The sequence below is a fragment of the Pteropus vampyrus genome, unplaced genomic scaffold (genome assembly GCF_000151845.1).
Source record: "Pteropus vampyrus isolate Shadow unplaced genomic scaffold, Pvam_2.0 Scaffold323, whole genome shotgun sequence".
Classification (NCBI taxonomy): Eukaryota; Metazoa; Chordata; class Mammalia; order Chiroptera; family Pteropodidae; genus Pteropus; species Pteropus vampyrus.
In genome coordinates, this window is record NW_011889104.1 from 894,528 (window position 1) to 911,559 (window position 17,032).

A 17,032-nucleotide genomic window follows, 5' to 3' on the forward strand; every position below is an offset into this window, starting at 1 on the left:
GACAAATAAGAGAAGCAAGTCTCCAGTGTTTTCCCAGCAAATGCACATTTTCCACTTACAAAAGCACTAGGATATCACCCATGGTGCAAACAAACTCTCAGGTTTTGTAAATAGGAAAAAGGAATATATTTTTACATTTTGACACTTTACAGCCACAGGTAAAGCTGACTGTCACAAAATGCATAGAGAAGCTGAAAAAATCAAGGTTTTATTCAAATCTTCTCTTTGCTATCTGTTCAGCTAGTCCCCTGGGTGTCTGTGTCACTGCAGGAGTGGTCTGGGACTGGGTCTACGATCCACAGACAGAGGGCATCATTCCATTTTTGGAGTCTTCAATTTCTTGAATGTTGTAGTTATCAGAGTATAAGTTTTGCACTTCTTTTGTTAATTTATCCCTAAGTATTTTATTTTTTATTCTTTTACAGATAAAATTGTTTTCTTTTTTTACTTAAATTTTTTGGGGGCGACATTGGTTAATAACATTGTATAAGTTTCAGCTGTACAATTCTGTAGTGCACCATCTGTGTGCCCACCACCTGAAGTCTAATCTTCCTCCATTGCCATATATTTGACCCCTTTTACGCTCCTCAACCACCCCCCACCCCCATCTTGGGAGTATCTTGAGAAGAGAAATAAGCCAGACAGAAAGGACAAGAACCATATGATTTCACGCCTATGTGGGATGTAAAACAGAAAGCAACAAACAAACAAAGAAATGCATGGAGGCAGACAACAGTATAGCAGTTAAGATTATGTTCTTAATTTTATTTTCAGATTGTTCATTGCTAGCGGATAGAAATACAGTTGATTTTCATATATCAGTCTAGCATCCTGCCACCTCATCGAACTCATTTATTAGTTCTGCCACAGAACCGTCTTTTAAATGACTTTTGGTCACTGTAAGAATCATATCATTGTTCTAGGAAAAAATAACACAAAGGATTAGCACCCGATACCTACTCTGCGTTCACGAATGTCAGCAGATTCGATATGTCTTAGCACCCAAATGCTTTTGGGGCTCGTGATAAACGGAAAGATGGAGGAGGATGCAGTGAATTCACGCTCAGTGTCAGAAATTAGCATCCAGAAAGTCAAATGGCCAGATATACAGACAGGGGCAGGAGACCCGCCTGCACGATCTGTCTTCGTGCTCTCACAAAGGAGAAGTAAAGCATTTTGTTGTGCATATACTGTGTGATTGACACAGGTCTTAGCTGGGAAATAGAAATCATTACAAATGCAGTATCTTCATGAGCACCACATTGGAAAACATGTGTGCCTTGGAAAATAAGCCGTGGCAAGCCTGGGGTCCTGGGGACAAGGCATCGTGGATGGCCCTGCTCACGGCTGGCAGGAAGTTAACCTCTTCTCTCGGCTTTGGCTGTAATCAAGCACGTAGCTACTGCAGAGAGGGCATCCGCTGTCACCACCCTTGGGTTTGGCTCCATCCAGGCAGGTTTCTAGCCCAGCAGCCTGGTGTAACTTCACAACACGGAGAACTTGCTAGGCTGCCGAAACTTACAGGAGGGCCCCAGCGAAACAAAAATGGAAATTCTTGTGATCGGGCAAAGACCATCCTCGTTTCTGTGTTCAAGGGCGGTATCTTTCAAAACGTTTCAGAGTAAAGTGATAGCCAATGCGGGTGCACAATTGGAAAGAGCTCCTTCTACATGGGCTTTTAGCCTCAAAACATTAGACACCCTCCCCCCGACACACACACCCCTCCTCCACGGAAGCCAAGCCACCTTCATGTCCCCTCTTCATGGCACAGGTGCTTGGTCCCACTGCCACTCAGGACACGGAGGGTCACACTTGACCTCATAACATGGGAAGAGAATGTTATTCATCATCAGTGCTTTTAAAGACGGGGAGAAGAGAATGTGATATCTGCCACACAGTATCTGGTTTGTTGTTATTCTTTTGTTGTTATTTGTGATGTTGGTGATGCAGAAATGAAAGGTCTGTTTTCTCGTTTCACGGCCACCTGCTTAGAGGTAAAAACACCATTTCTTCCCACAGATAGAAGTAGTTAATAGGTTTTCCTTCTAAAAATTAATCTTGGTTCTCACTTTATCCCCAGCACATTCCCGTGCAGACACTGCTGAAGTTCATGGTGGACATTGCCCAGGGGATGGAGTATCTGAGCGACAGAAACTTCCTTCATCGCGACTTAGCCGCTCGAAACTGCATGTAAGGGGCCTGGCGCGTCCTTGCGGGGTTAGACCTTCTGGTGTTGGGTTCGTTTCTCCCCTTCCTCCTCCTCGTCTAGGATCCATGTTAAAAGTCTGGGCTATAAATGCGATTGCATCCTTTCAGTTTTCTGACTCATTCCTCAAGTACCTGGCCGTCTCCACGGGAAGCCCCAGGTCCTCTCCCATGGACCCCAAGCTGTCCTCAGAGCCCGCGTGCTTCCAGACGTCAGGGAAGGTGGCTGCTGAGGCTCTTAGTGCGTCACCAGAGGCCCCGGGTTTGAGCTGGGCTCCTGCTCTTCCCGTGAGGTTCCCCTGTCCTCTCCAGGTGTTTCCGTCCTTGCACACAGGTAGCCTTGCTGGCCCAGACCCCTCACAGACCAGAGGGGTGCAAGGCTATAATGCTCCACCATTGGTTGCCAGGCAGGACCCTCTAGGCTGCTGGGTCTGCATCTTTGGGTCACTTGCCACGAACATTAGACCCAGGAGTCAGGGCTTGGCCTGTGACCTGCTGAAGACGAGCACTTGCTGTCTGCAGGCTGCGGGATGACATGGCTGTGTGTGTCGCGGATTTCGGCCTCTCCAAGAAGATCTACAGTGGTGACTACTACCGCCAGGGCCGCATCGCCAAGATGCCCGTCAAGTGGATCGCCATCGAGAGCCTGGCGGACCGCGTCTATACGAGCAAAAGCGACGTGGTGCGTGCCTTGGTGACCCGCGCCAAGTGGGGCAAAGTGGCTGGTGTTGCCACAAGTTTACTCCCTGACAGACAGGGGCGGGAGGTAGTGATGTTGGGAGTATGTTCACACCCCTCTTTTTGGCCACCAGACCCCCTAGTTCAGGTGGAGCCAGGTTCAGGTGAGGCCCTGATATTCTAGGTGGTCTTCGCATGGGCCCCTTGTTTGGCCCCATTTGTCTTTGCCACAGTACGGTGACTTCTGGCCCACAGCTAAGATGCTTTATGCTCATGTTAAATTCAGTGAGCTCAGCGAATGGCCTTGGGGACAGGACATGTCTGAAAGGGGCCATGTGGTAAGACCCTCTAGCAAACCTGACGACAGCAGGGGGCTGAGCACTGATGTGACAGGCTATGTCTGCCTTGGTCAGACTTCCCAGGACAGCATTAGTAGAATGGGGACCGTGACTCTCAGACTCCATGTGACTGCCGTGTCCCAGACATAACCATCAGGCTTTGAGAGAGTGACCTTTCCCAATGAAAAGGCCATTCAGCCTTTCTGCAAAGACTCACATCCCAACCTCTCGTTGCTTTGTTCTCAGTGGGCGTTTGGCGTGACCATGTGGGAGATAGCCACTCGGGGGATGACGCCCTACCCTGGGGTCCAGAACCACGAGATATATGAGTACCTTCTGCATGGGCACAGGCTGAAGCAGCCAGAGGACTGCCTGGACGAACTGTGAGTGAGCTTCTCTGTCACTGGGCATCAGCACGGCCCAGCTGCTGGCTCTGCAGAGGCCCGGGGACACACGGCTGCAGGGGCAGGTGACGCTCTTAGCCAGGCAAGCGTGTGCGGGCGTGTGCAGATGTGGCACATGCCGACATGCAGGCCAGAGCCTTTACTGGTGTGGGAGGTGGTGTGTGCATGTGTGCAGCAGGCCCGCACATCTCCGGGTACAGGCACCTCTGGGAAATGCAGGTGACCTCGCTGTGCACAGGGCACCTGAGTGATGCTCGCCTTCTTGTGCCACGTCACCCTTCTCTTTCTGGATGGCATTTCGGACAAAGCAGCCACAGTGGTATCCTGAACTAGGATACTGAGAGATCTCAGCCTGAGACTCTGGAGTTAGGCCGGTCATCGAATTGCGTAGGGGCTGATGTGACGGCACGGGTCCTCGGCCATGCCGGGATAGGGTGTGCCCAGAAGTACGTGTTTCAAAAGACCCACGAGGTCGGGCGCTGAGTCTGGCATGAGGGCCCATCACTGAGAGTACACGACAAGGATGCACATCAGTCCTCGCCAGGGTAGGCAGCATGGGGACTGCCCCGGGGTTGTGAGTCACACAGACCAGCTCTTCTTCCCACTAACCATGTGGGAGGTCATCGCAGCTGATGTGACCTCGCTGTGCCTCGTTATTAGCCACAGGAGAAGTCTGGCCACAAGTTCTTCTGGGGGTGCTGGGAGGGTTCGAGAAAGCGTGTAGAGCACTTACCTTTCAGAGACACCAAGCGAGTGTCACATCGTGGTGCCGGTTAAAAGCACTGGCCACTCTGCCTAAACACCTTGCTGACCTTCTTGAAGTGATTTCTGTGGCGCTGCCTCTAGCTTGTGATGTGAGCCCTGGGTGCTGAGTCTCTTCCCCACATAATGGGTCACCAGCTTGGAGAGGGACATGTTCCCCACGCCCAGCCAGGCTGCAGGCCTATAGGCTCCAGTGTGAAGGCCAGCAGGCGCTGGGTAGGGGCGTGTCCAGGCCCCCCACAGGCGCCCCACACTGGCACTGTACCCTCCCCTGGGGAGGCCCAGCACAGGGCCGTGCAGGTCCCCGGAACCCGTCCACACCAGAAAGGGGCCTCCACTAACCAGGGCCTCGGCCTGCTCAGTGGCCTGCTCGGTCACCACGGCTATAAGCTCTAACAGTCAGAACACAAATGAAAGATACGAGTTCTTCAAAAACACCCTGAAATGCTAACTAAACTGGAGCTGGGGTTTCATGGTGGTTCCTGGAAGGGCCACGTGAAGTGCTGCTGCTGAGAAGGAGGGAGGCATCTCAGCCAAACACTGCTACGTGGACGGTTTTGTTGCCGCCTCTGTGCTGGCTGGCATGTGTGTGTGCTCAGTCGGGGTCCTGCTGGGTCTCAGCTGTCACACGCAGCTTTGGATCGCCTCACGCAGAACCCTGCAAGGGACACCAACTAGGTTTCTTGTGGGGATTTCGAGGTAAAAATGCTGCAGACTCAGCACATGCCATGTGGCCGGAGGCCAGGGGACCAGGATGTGGTTGGTCCTCGTGCCTAGGCTGGCCCCACACCGCGGACTAGGACCAGGCCCACTTCTGGTCCCCTGTCCCTCTGGGCAAACGTGACCAACAGCACCCCCAAGAGCTGTGTCTCCACATCTCGGTGTTTCCTTTTAAAAATGAGCCACACGGCTTCCTACCCACATCTGCCAAGAGGCGGTCACACGGGCTACTGGCCTCTTGTCTCTTTAGAGCTGATGCTAAGAAACATGACAGTGTCAGCAAGGAAGCACACTCGTGCCCAGCCCTCCCGTCCTGCCCTCTGAGGCACCTCTTCTCATGATCACTCAGCTCCCAATGACCAGGCAGCAGTCCTACTGATGTCCCTGTCACCTCTGTGGGACATTCATCTGAGCTCATGGCCTTCTAGCTGCAGCCCTCCAGGCACTCCCCGAGAACCACTGTGGTTCTCGCCCTGGCCTCCATTCCCATCATCCCCCAGTGACACTCGGGAGCCACCTAGTTCTTTCTTCATCCCGTTAGGTCCCATCAGCCAGCAGACGCCCTTCAGAGACCCCTCCCCTCAAGCCTCACCCCGAATGCTATCAATACCATCAAACCAGAATTGCCCAGGCTGGCAGGGCCTGAGGTCACCTGCTCCCACCTGTCATCACACACAAGGAAATGGTGGTACAGTGACAAAGGGCCCCAGCTTGCACTCACCTTCCTCCCTCAGAAACCCTGCTCTACTTACTGACCAGTTCGTCTACTCCCACTCGCGGCCACCCAGGCCCCAGGAAGGAGAGCAGCAGTGGTCGCCACTGGCTGGCAGAGTATACACAACACCGCTTAGCGCTGTAGGGACACATGCTGCTAATGTGACACCCACCTCTCAGGTGTTGTTTCTCTGAGCAGATGGGAAGTATTCAGTCACCCTCAGATGCAGGGGAAAAGCAAGTGCTTGACAAATATGGATAAATTTATGAACTCGTAAATTTGTATAATTGCATCTTTTTAACTCCTCTTAAAAATTGTGGTAAAATGCACAGAATGTAACATTTACCATCTTAACCATTTTTAAGTGCACAGTTCAGCGGTGTAAATACACTCATGTCAGGCAGTGAACACACTTTTGCCAGTCTCATTTATAGTTTAGCGTATTTCATGAAAGACCAAAAGTCAAAGAAAAAAATAACTTTCAAAATGATATTGCTACCATGTTATATGGAGAACACAGGTTATTTAAATGCTTTCTCCTAAGACATGGAAGAAATGAAAGTAAATTAAACACCGTGGCACCCTGATGGCATAATGAGAAGGAATGTGTCTCCAAGGACAAGGTTCCTCAAAGGTCACTTCAGACCGCACCCAGCTGAGGCTCCTCTGTGTGAAAAAGGAAGTCATACAAATTGATCCGTGCCACAAAAACCTCAAAAATGGAAACAGAACCTGTGTGTCAGGTCCCAGTGACCATCGCATGAAGGTAAAATAAAGAGAGTGACAAACCTGAGCTGACATCCAGCCTTAGTGAGAATCAGGCTTGTTGGCGGAATGTGCCCACTACTCTCAGCTCACAGGCGAAGCTTTTGCAGGTCTCCACCTGTCAGAAGCACGTGCACGTGTTGACAGAGGCTGGAAAGCAGACAAATATAAAGATGCTGATTGTCCTACAGGAATGAGATCGGTATGTTTGCAAATGTTGGTAGAATTAGCCAAAGTTCTGCATGATGTGAGTAGGTGTGAACACAGGAATTGCATGTTTATGTTCAAAGCTATCAGTAATCTACTACACATGTCAGATGCACACTTGGGTCATTTATTCATCTAGCAATGTCAATATGAGTTTCTCAGAACAGGAAAGAATCCACAAGAAATGCTGGCACAACACACTTTTCCTAATTCAATCATTTTTCCGTCTGACTGTGTTTGCGTCAGCGTCCCTCTGCTGTGATTCTTAACTTTGTCAGACACGGGGAGCGAGGACACCCCCAGATTGAGTCCTCCCTCCAGAGCACAGTGGAGGAGTCGCAAGGAGCCCTGGGCTGAGGACTTGCCCAGTAGGAGACCGGTTCTTGTCCTGCCATCTGCTGTCGCCACGGCCGTGGCACGTTCTATAAGGTCCCTGAACTCAGTCTTGTTTCCTCCAGAACAACAGAGCAAGGCTATTGAGAAGACTAGATGTGGTGACACACACAAAGCACTGGCACAGTGAGACACACCACCCCCGCCCCAACCCCTGGCCTTTCTGATACCACCCTCCTGGTGACAAGCCCAATTTGATGGTTCAGAACAGGAGTCTTTTCCTGTAAGGCCGAAATAGTAAATACTTTTGGTTTTGAGATCACTGGTCTCTGTAGCATCTACTCAACTCTGCCAGGGCAGCGAAGCGGCCGTAGTAAACAAGTGAATGTAGCTGTGTTCAGTGCAGCCATGTTCCAATAAAACTTTACTTACAAAGCCGACAGCAGGCCGAATGGACTTGCAGACCACAGGGTGCTAGCCCCTGGAATAATGCCCCTCCTTTGCAAAGTTAGGTGTGATCACCACAACTGTCCCATATTCCTGTAGACAGCACTTACCACATACCCACACAACATTTAAAAGCTGAGTGAAATCACTTCAGTAATCCCCCACAGGTAGAGTTGGTGTGGGCTAAAACGTGATCCAGTGCAAGACGAGGTGAATGTGGTGGGAACAGGCCGCAGTGAGGGCTGGGTACTATGGGCTGACCTGTCTCCTGTCCCCACAGGTATGACATAATGCACTCCTGCTGGAGGGCCGAGCCCCTGGACCGGCCCACCTTTTCTGTGCTGAGGCTGCAGCTGGAGAAGCTCTTGGAAAGTTTGCCAGAAGTGCGGGATGGAGCTGAAGTCATTTACATCAACACACAGTTTCCAGAGTGCGGGGAGGGCCCAGCAGACAGCCCCCCACTTGCTCAGCAGAGCCTGGTCCTAGACCCCAACTCTGTCCTTGCTTCCTGTGCTCCCAGCGCAGCCATCAGCATGGTCACAGCACAGGTCCATGAGGACAGACCTCACGAGGGACGGTACATCCTGAACGGGGCCAGCAAGGACTGGGAGGACGTGGCCCCGGCCACCCCAGCCACGGGGATGGCGGGAAACAGTGGGCTTGTGCGGGAGGACACACGTGTGAGGAGCCAAGCCTCCTGGTCCCAGCCCAGCACACTACCCCTGGGGGGCCCGCCTCCTGACAAGCTTTTGTTTACGGACGACGACTCGGGAGACTCGGAGGTCCTGGTGTGAGGAGAGTGAACCAGGGACATTGCTGTGCCTTCAAGGTCCACGCTGGCTCGAAGGTTCCACGTTCCGTCTTCCCTACCATAAATGCCACAGCCGGAGAACTCTGGGTGAATGTTGTCCAGGGTTTCACCATTAAAAATACGTAATATATATTTATTTAAAGAGAAAATATGTTTATGTATATGATGAAAGAGACATAGATGTTGTATTTTAATAAAAGATGGCTGTTCCATGTCCCTTATCTCGTGGATCTTAAAACGTAGGCTCCAACAGCCTCGTCCCTACGGCTGCCCCTTGATGGTAACACTGGCCGACTCAACGTTTTAAGTTCTTTTTCATGTCTTTTATATGTAAAATTATTCGTGAAATGAAACACCATATTTGACTTTGCTTCTGGTCTCATGAAAAATCAGATTCTCCTACATGAATCAACTGATATGAATGCATTTGACAGTGAACATTCCATAGCTGGTTAATTCTTCCATGTGCTGCTAATAAAATGTGAACAAAGAAGGACAGGCATGCTGTGCTGACTTGAGACGAGGCCCCCGCAGCCTTGCCCCTTCCCAGAGGAATTCCCGTAGCAGTGCCTGGCCCTCCATCACTCTCTCTGGCCATCACAATGTTTCTTAAAGATACAGAAAAACCATCGGAGAGGCCACATCCAGAGGAGATGGGGTAACGCAGGATTTCAGAGCCAAGCCATCTGCTTCTGGCTGGTTCTAGGCATGGGACTAGGAGTCTGCTCAAGAGCCCCTTGACCTCATGGCTGGCATTTGGTCCCCGTGACAACCCTATTGGGTGGGCACTGCTGGTCTCCCACTAAACAGACGGGCAGACTGGGGCGAGAAGAGGCTACCTCACTCTGCCAGTAAGGCCAGTATCCTGATGTGATCAGATGAAGCGTTGATCTCTCAGCCCCAGGATGGCCTCGCAGGGCCAGGCCACTGTCACCCTCAGGCCTGTGGCTCACCACCTGCCAGGACCAGCGCCTGCTCTGGGCTCTCGGGTGTGTCCCTGGGTCCTGGTCCTGCTGCCAGCCCCCACTCTTACTGCGAAACGCTCCATACGGAACATTCTGAAGGTTTGAAAAGAATCTGCATTGTTAAGAGAAATGCCAGCATCACATTTTATCAGTGAAAAACGAGGGGACAAGAAGGTCCTTTCTGTTGTTGGAAATGTTTGACTGGTTGTTTTAAAAATATCAAAACTTTTTATGTCATCTCCTTGTGCACAAAGGTTCTTGCTGACAGCAACCTTTGAGAACGTGACTTGGGAACTGACTGTTGGTTCCGGCACAAAACCCCAGTGTAAAAAGGCATGTTCATGTTTGTGAGGCAGGTGAGCAAACCAAGAAGCTTATTAATGTAATATTAACCATCTTAATTAATATACAGCAGGTCCTCTGATAACATTGTTTAGTTCAACATCATTCCATTATGACATTCATGAGGAAGAAAGTTGGTTTCTGGCTCGGCCACTGTGTGTCTGGAGTTGGCACATCGTCCTCCCCATGTCCGTGTGTCTGGAGTTGGCATGTCATCCTCCCCATGTCCGTGTGTCTAGAGTTGACACATTGTCCTCCCGGGGGCCCCCAGGGCATGCTGGCTGGTGTTCATGTTTCTCGAATGCCTGTGGAGCTCACATTTATTTTGTTTAGGTGTTTCTTAGAAGTTTGGTGAGGTTTCCATGCCTGGAGGGAGCCGTCGCAGCCTGACTCTGGCTTCTATTGGTTAGCCTTGAGTGACACTAGTTCCTGTACGCATCTTGTCGCTCTGAGAGTGTGGAGGCCATGGAGTGAGCACCTGCAGCACCGCATGCTTTGTTCTAACTTTAATTATCAATTGTAAAGGAACACGTAGTGAAGAGCTCATAAACCCACCCCCGCCAAACTCTGTTCCATTTGCCGTGTATGTGCCTTGTGCTGGGAGGGCGGGGAAGCCTGGACCAAGTCTGTCCCAGGACAGCAGACAAGTGAGCCCGCGGTGGCTCCCGGCCTTGCTGGGGACGTCAGTGAACTCGGCAGAGAAGTGAACTTCATGATCCCGTGCCCGTGGCCCAGGCTGGGAAACCCAGCAGGGGACCTCTGACATGTCCTCACTGAGAACTTTGTCACCCCAGGGTTCCCTCGGCCACGTCTGGATGTCTGGACGTCTAGACATTTTGGAAGAACGGACTCTCATTGGCTCCCATCTCAGACAAGCTCCGGCTCTGTCTCTGAGTGTGAACTGAAAATAGCCTTTAGCGTTCTCATTTGTGTAAACTCCAATTACTTCCGTTAAGTAGCTCTCATGGGCAAAACGTAGGGGAGAGAAAACTGCGACAAACCAGTCAGGTCATTGTCCTCAGCCAGGCAGAGACAGGGCTGGGGAAGTCAGTCCAGAGGGCAAGAGAAATAAATATAGAAATACTGGCGGACTGCAGGCTGAGACTGCCTCTGCCTTGTGTGGGTTCCCTCCCTGCCTTCCCTCCCTCCCTCCTTCCCTTCCTCCCTCTCTGCCTTCCCTTTTTCCTTTTTCTCTTTCCTCCACACCCCCCCTCGACCCCCTCCTCCATCCTTTCTTATGGGAGGGACCGCACAGCCAGCTGGACTGACTAGTCCTGCATGCTACCCTGGGACAGGCCGCTCTGCTGTTCTGGAGCTGATTGTCACAGTGAAGACAGAGCAGCTCCCCCCGTAGCCTCCTAGGGGCTGTGTGGGTGCTGAGGTTTGTGAGGAGTGTAAACCGGTTCACTATAATATTAGAGATATTAGAGAATTATGTTCTCTACTCCTTCCAACTTGAAAGGAAAAGAAAGGAAAGCATTTCATAGTCACCAGTGTGACACAGGCAGCCGGGCAGTGGGCAGAGGGAAGGAGACTGGCCGCCATCAGTTGCTTTGGATGGCTGCTGGGCTCAGAGGTAGCACATCGGTGCCCAGAGGCCTCTCCTACCCTCTCCTGAGTTCAGTTACTCTGAGCCTCAGGGCCCGTCCCTCCCCAGATGTGGTGACTAACAAAGGTGTAGCTTTGTCAACAGGATTTGAGGACCTGAGGGCAGTCAGTGCCCTCTGGGGAGGGCGAGATTCTCCCTCTGCCTCCTTGTCCCTAGATCCAGCCGAGATTCCTGCTCAGGACACGAGCCAAACCACAGTCTCTTATCTTACAAATCAGGTCAAGTCTGGCCAGACTCAAGAAAGTCAGGACCTTGGTAAGCTCTCCTGGTCAGCGGCAGAGCGAGTTGGTACTTCTGCTGAGTCGATGGGAAGATTACTGACCCAAAATAAACCAGCTCTGACAGCAACTTAACTTCTCGAAAGATGTTTGGGTAACCTCAGGGAACAAGTGTAAAATGGGAAGTTTCGCATCCTTTAATGAGCATTTCAGTAATGCACAGCACTTCTGTACGTGGGTTTTATTTTTTTCTCCTTTAAAGCTCTGAGAACAGAAATAAAACTGCCAATCTGTATAAAAACTGCCATTCTCTTTAAAAAGTGTACCTAAGTGGCTTAACTTTTTTATATTTAACCGTAATTATTATTTTTAGAACTGGAACCCAAGACCACTACTTTAGGATGTTTTCATATGTAATGCCTTTTATTGAAATGGGATGCCATGTACAGATATTTGCGAGAGAAGCCTGAGCGTTGTACATAGTAACCCTTCCGTCCCCTTAACCTTAAACTGTCAGCAGGTTTATTGAGACTGAACAATTATGAATTCCAGTTTGGACGACAGTCACATGAAGCCACAATCAACTCCCCCACGCACCGACCTTCCCTGGGGAGAAGGGCTGTTCTGGACGTTGGGGTTTGCCAAGAACAGCAGCCTAGGCCTTGCTGTCATGAGTCACCATCAGAGGAGAGGACAGATGGCTTCCAGTAGGTACTCTCTTTTAAAGAGTGTCCTTAGAATGCCCCCACTTACTCAATCTGTTGAAGTCTGGTAATGCCACAGTGAGGCGGTCAGCCGAGACACAGATGCTGTTGAGACTAACGAACCTCAGAACTGGGGACCAGGTACACTTCCTGGGAGCAGCCTCGAAGGCCCCGCCCCATGGAACCTAAAATTATAGGGAATGAAAGGTGCCCAGGTTGGAAAAGAGGTAGTAAACTATCTTTAGTCACAGCTGGCATGATTCTGCATGTAGAAAAATCCCAAGGAGCACACACACACACAAAATGAGAGCAAGATCACAGGATATAAGATCAATAAACAAAAATCATTGCGTTTGCACTATCAATGAATAATCAGAAAATGAAATTAAGGAAAATCTAGTCACAATAGCATCAAAAAGAATAGAATACTTCGAAATAAATTTAACATCTGATGTGCAAAATATTTACTGAGAAAAATTAAACAAATGGAGAGACATTTCACGTTCATGGATTGAAACACCCCAAATTGTAAAGGCGACAATTCTCCCCACATGAATCTATAATTTCAGCGTAATTCTAATCAAAATCCCTGCAGCTTTTTTTGTAGAAATTCCTGGGCCTGTGCTATTGCTGCATGGATTTTATTTATATATATGTTATAACCTCAAAATAGTGTTATTGTTTTTGTTGAAGCAGTAAAATATCTTTTAAATATATTTCGACAATAGGAAACGATCTTACTCATTTACCCATCTCTGTCATCTGCAGTGCTGCTCAGGCCTTTGTGTAAAGCCTGTTTCTCTACCATCTTCTTGCTCACATTGTTTCTGACAAGAAATTGATGTCGTTCTTACCTTTTTTTTGCTTTGTATGCAGCATGTGTTTTTTCTCTGTCTACTTTTAAGATTTTTCTTTGTCACTGATTTTGTGCAATTTGCTTATGATGTGCTTTGGTGTGATCTTTGTATTCCTTTTCTTCAGCTTTAATTAAACGTCTCAGATCTGTGGGTTTACAGTTCCCATCCAGGTTGGGGCATTTTTAACCATTATTTGCTCAAATATTTTTTCTATTCTTCCCTTCTTTTGGGGATTCCAATTACACAGATATTAGACCACTTGAATACTCACTAGTGCTCTGTTAATTTTTTTTTAATTCCTCTTTCCCTGAGATTTTGCTTAGTTTTTATTTCTGTATCTTCAAATCCTTCTTCAATAGCCAGTGGGCCATTAATCCCATCCAGTATGTATTTTTTAATCTCAGGCACTGTGTTTTTCATTACTAGAAATTTGATTTGATCTTTTTCCTATTTGCCATGTCACTACTTTCAAATGTATGAAATAAAGTTACAATAAATTTCAATGTCATTTTCTGCTCATTCTAATATACCCATCACTCTAGATCAGTGTCAACTGGTTTTTCTCCTCATGTCTTGTATATTTTTTATTTTTTGCATACCTGGTAATTTTGATTGGATGACAGACATGATTTGACCTGGTAGGGTGCTGGAGGTTTCTCTATTCCTGTTAGTATCCTACAGCTTTGTTTTAGGACACCGTTACTTGAAAACTTTCAGATCTTGCTTTTAAAATTTGTTCACTGAGATCAGAGCCTTGCTTAATCTAAGGTGACTTGTTCTTTAGGATTGAGGTAAGAAGCTTGGAGCGCTCTCCTTAGTGCCCCGTGAATTCCGAAGTGCTCCAGCTCAGCCAATGGGGACAGGCACTTTTCCCTACTGTCCCTTCTTATTTCTTGCAGTGATTCTTTCCCAGGCCTCGGGCAGTTTATTCACACGCAGGGGCTGATCTAGTTCTCTGCTGAAGTTAAGGAAGACCTTCTGTAGATCTCAGGTCCCCCTCTGGACTCCCCTCTCCTGTCCACACCCCGTCCTGCAGACCAGCTGCCTCACTCCCACAGGCCACCCAGCTCCCTGTGCTCAACTCGAGGACTCCACCAGGCTCTGCCTTGGGCTCTCCTCCCTGGGCCATGGCCAGGAAACTTTCTCAGGCCAGTAAACTGGGCCAATCCTGAGGCTCCCCTCTTTTTTTTTCTTTCTTTCTTTCAGGGCTAACTGTCCGTCACCCTTTCATGTCCAGTGTCTCAGAAACCATTGTTTCACATAGTTGGTCTGATTTTGTTGTTGTTTTAGGTGGGAGGATAAATTCGGTCCCTGTTATTCCAGCTCACAGAAGTCTCTAATGCGTTATAAAGTTCTTATTGCGGAAAATTTCAAACTTACACAAATGAAGACAGGATAGTCATGTAACTGCCTGGGGATCCACCTCTAGGCTTTAAAAAATGACCAACTCATGGCCAGTCTTGTTTTATCCATGCCCCACTCTCTTCTCCCCCTCATGTATTATTCCAGAGCAAATCCCAGACCTTGTGTGAGCTCAGGACTACCCAGCACTGAATAAGGCACTCGTGTTTGTTGACTGAATTAAGGTTTTAATGATTTAAATTAGAGGCATAGACAGAGCATCCCCAACTGAAGCCGGAAGCTGTAAACTCTGGGTTAAAACGATACTTAGGGTAAACATGCTTTTTAAGTAAAATATCTTCAGGCTGCTAGTGTCACCTGCTGGTGAGGGTTGGCTAGTGTTCTAGAAACAATTCTTAGCACTCTTGAATTTGGTGGTTGCATAGCAGGGCTCTGTGTGAAGCCTCAGTAAACGATAAAACTTGACAATAAAAAACATGTATCTGATCTATAATTACAAGCTTCTTGTGAAACGAAACTATCGAAACTTTGATCTTCACAAGAACCTCAACTCAAAACTATAATGAGAGAGCACTAGGGAAAAAAGTTAAATGAAGGCCCCCAGAAGAATGTGAAAAGGTGCTTTGTGTAATAACCTTTCACTGTTTTTCATATAATCCAAATATTTTAAGTAAAAGTAAGGACTCAAATGTAGCATGATGCAAAGCAGCACCCATTCATTTGGGATGTTAACCACACTCAAAAAACCTCTACTCAACAGGGCTATGTTGCCAAGTCGCATGATGCTGTATGTTCTCGGCTGCCTCTCCGTTTCCTTCCACGGTGGTGTCTGGGCCGCGATGCATATTTACCTCTAGAGGGTCCAGTGCTGGGAATCTTTCAGGTCCGGCCCACTGTTGGCTCATCTCAAAATTTTTTCTCACTTGTTGTTCCTTGAAAATCACATTGTACAATTTAAGATTATAATGAAGATTAGATTGTAGCATTTAAAATACCTGCTAAGAGAATAAGTAGAACAGTTGGCAGCCCATCTGTCACCAATTCATTTTGACCAAGTCAGCAAAAACCTTGCATCCTCGGGGAGGACCCCAAGGCAGAGATCCCCATGTGGGGTTTGGGAGATGAGAACTGTCCACCCTCCTTCTTCATGTTGAGAATTTTTATTTTGAAGTGACTTTGAACTTACAGAAAAGTTGCATGAAGGGTAGAAGGAGATGCATGTTCCGCGGCCATAGACACTGACCTCGCTGGTTGTCTCGGTCTCTCGTTCTGTGTGGGCATTTTTTCCTTTCTGAGTCAGCAGATAAGAGGCTCCTGTACCCACTGACAGTGCAGTGTGGCTGTCCCAGGAACGCAGACGTTCTCTTACAGTGTGACAGCAGCAGAGTTTTCACAACCAGGAAGTAGAAATCGATACAAAGCCATTTTCTGTGCTAGAGCACCTTATTCAAACTTCACCAATTGTCCTAATCGTTTCCTTTATAGCAAAAGCAACTTATTTTTCTGGCTCGGGACCCAGTCTCAGATCACAAGTCACACATGGCAATCATGTCTCGATGGTCTCCCTTACTCCAGGAGTGTCCTCAGAATCTGACTGTGACCGTGACAATTTTTAGGAGCAACGGCTAGTTACTTGGGAGAGCGCCCCTCTGTGCGAGAGCTTTGTCATGATCAAATTCAGGTATTACATTTTTGGCAGAAGCACCACCAAAGTGGCGCTGTCTCTTCTCAGGGCATTGAATCATGAGACACATCATATCATCTCGTCCCACTCCTTATGCTACTAACTTTGGTGTTTGAGGGGATGTCTGCCAGTTTTCTCTACTGTAAAATTACTATTTTGCTTTTGTCATTAATAGGTAATTTGTGACAGATCTCTCCTCATCAAACTTTTACTAATTTTAGAATCCAATTGATGGCTCTTTCAGAACCAATTGCAATTATGGTGGTTACCAAATGACAGTTTTCTGACTATTGTTTCTTCTCTATTTGTTGGTTTCCTACTGGAAGGAAGAGGCTTTCTTCCATTCATATTTATTTATTTAATCATCTACTTATTTATATCAGTACGGACTCATTTGATTCAATGAGTTACGATCCATTGCTATCATTATTTTGCGGGGCTCAACTTGTCTCAGATTGGGATACTGGGGGTGCAGTTGCCCCTGCAAGCTGTGCCTGTGTTCTTCCAACCCATTCTCATCATGTTGTGGCCATTTCCTTACTTTCTGGCAAAACAAGATGCTCCAAGTTCATCATGACCTTCCCTATCCCACTTCTAGAATCAGCCACTTCTCCAAGGAGCCCTGGTTCATTTTAGTGAAGAAGGATGTTTATAACTAAGATCTAGTTCGAGATGTGCTCGCCACTGCTGAGGGGTCACTGGGTACCATCGGTGACCCAAACCAGGAAATCTGGATAAGTGTACACACACGCTAAATCTATTTGTACATCTAATTCTGCAAGATGAGCTCATGCTCATATCATCAGTTACAAGCCAAACTTACAGAGTTTATTCTCGGCTTCTCGTGTGTATATTTGATCTCTTTCCTGTATCAAGGAAAGCTTGTTCCTATTGTCCTCAATGTAT

General features: G+C 48.1%; 1 protein-coding gene across 1 annotated transcript in view; it reads left to right on the top strand.

The window, feature by feature from the left end:
* The window catches only part of MERTK (MER proto-oncogene, tyrosine kinase), an 83,254-nt gene extending 74,373 nt beyond the window's left edge, over nt 1-8,881 (top strand). Inside the window, exons 12-15 of the mRNA XM_023521912.1 lie at nt 2,071-2,190; nt 2,728-2,887; nt 3,468-3,604; nt 7,855-8,881. Coding sequence (XP_023377680.1) covers nt 2,071-2,190; nt 2,728-2,887; nt 3,468-3,604; nt 7,855-8,368 — 931 coding nt within the window. The 3' untranslated portion in view covers nt 8,369-8,881. The remainder of the gene's footprint in view (nt 1-2,070; nt 2,191-2,727; nt 2,888-3,467; nt 3,605-7,854) is intronic.
* The last annotated feature ends 8,151 nt before the right edge of the window (nt 8,882-17,032 follow it).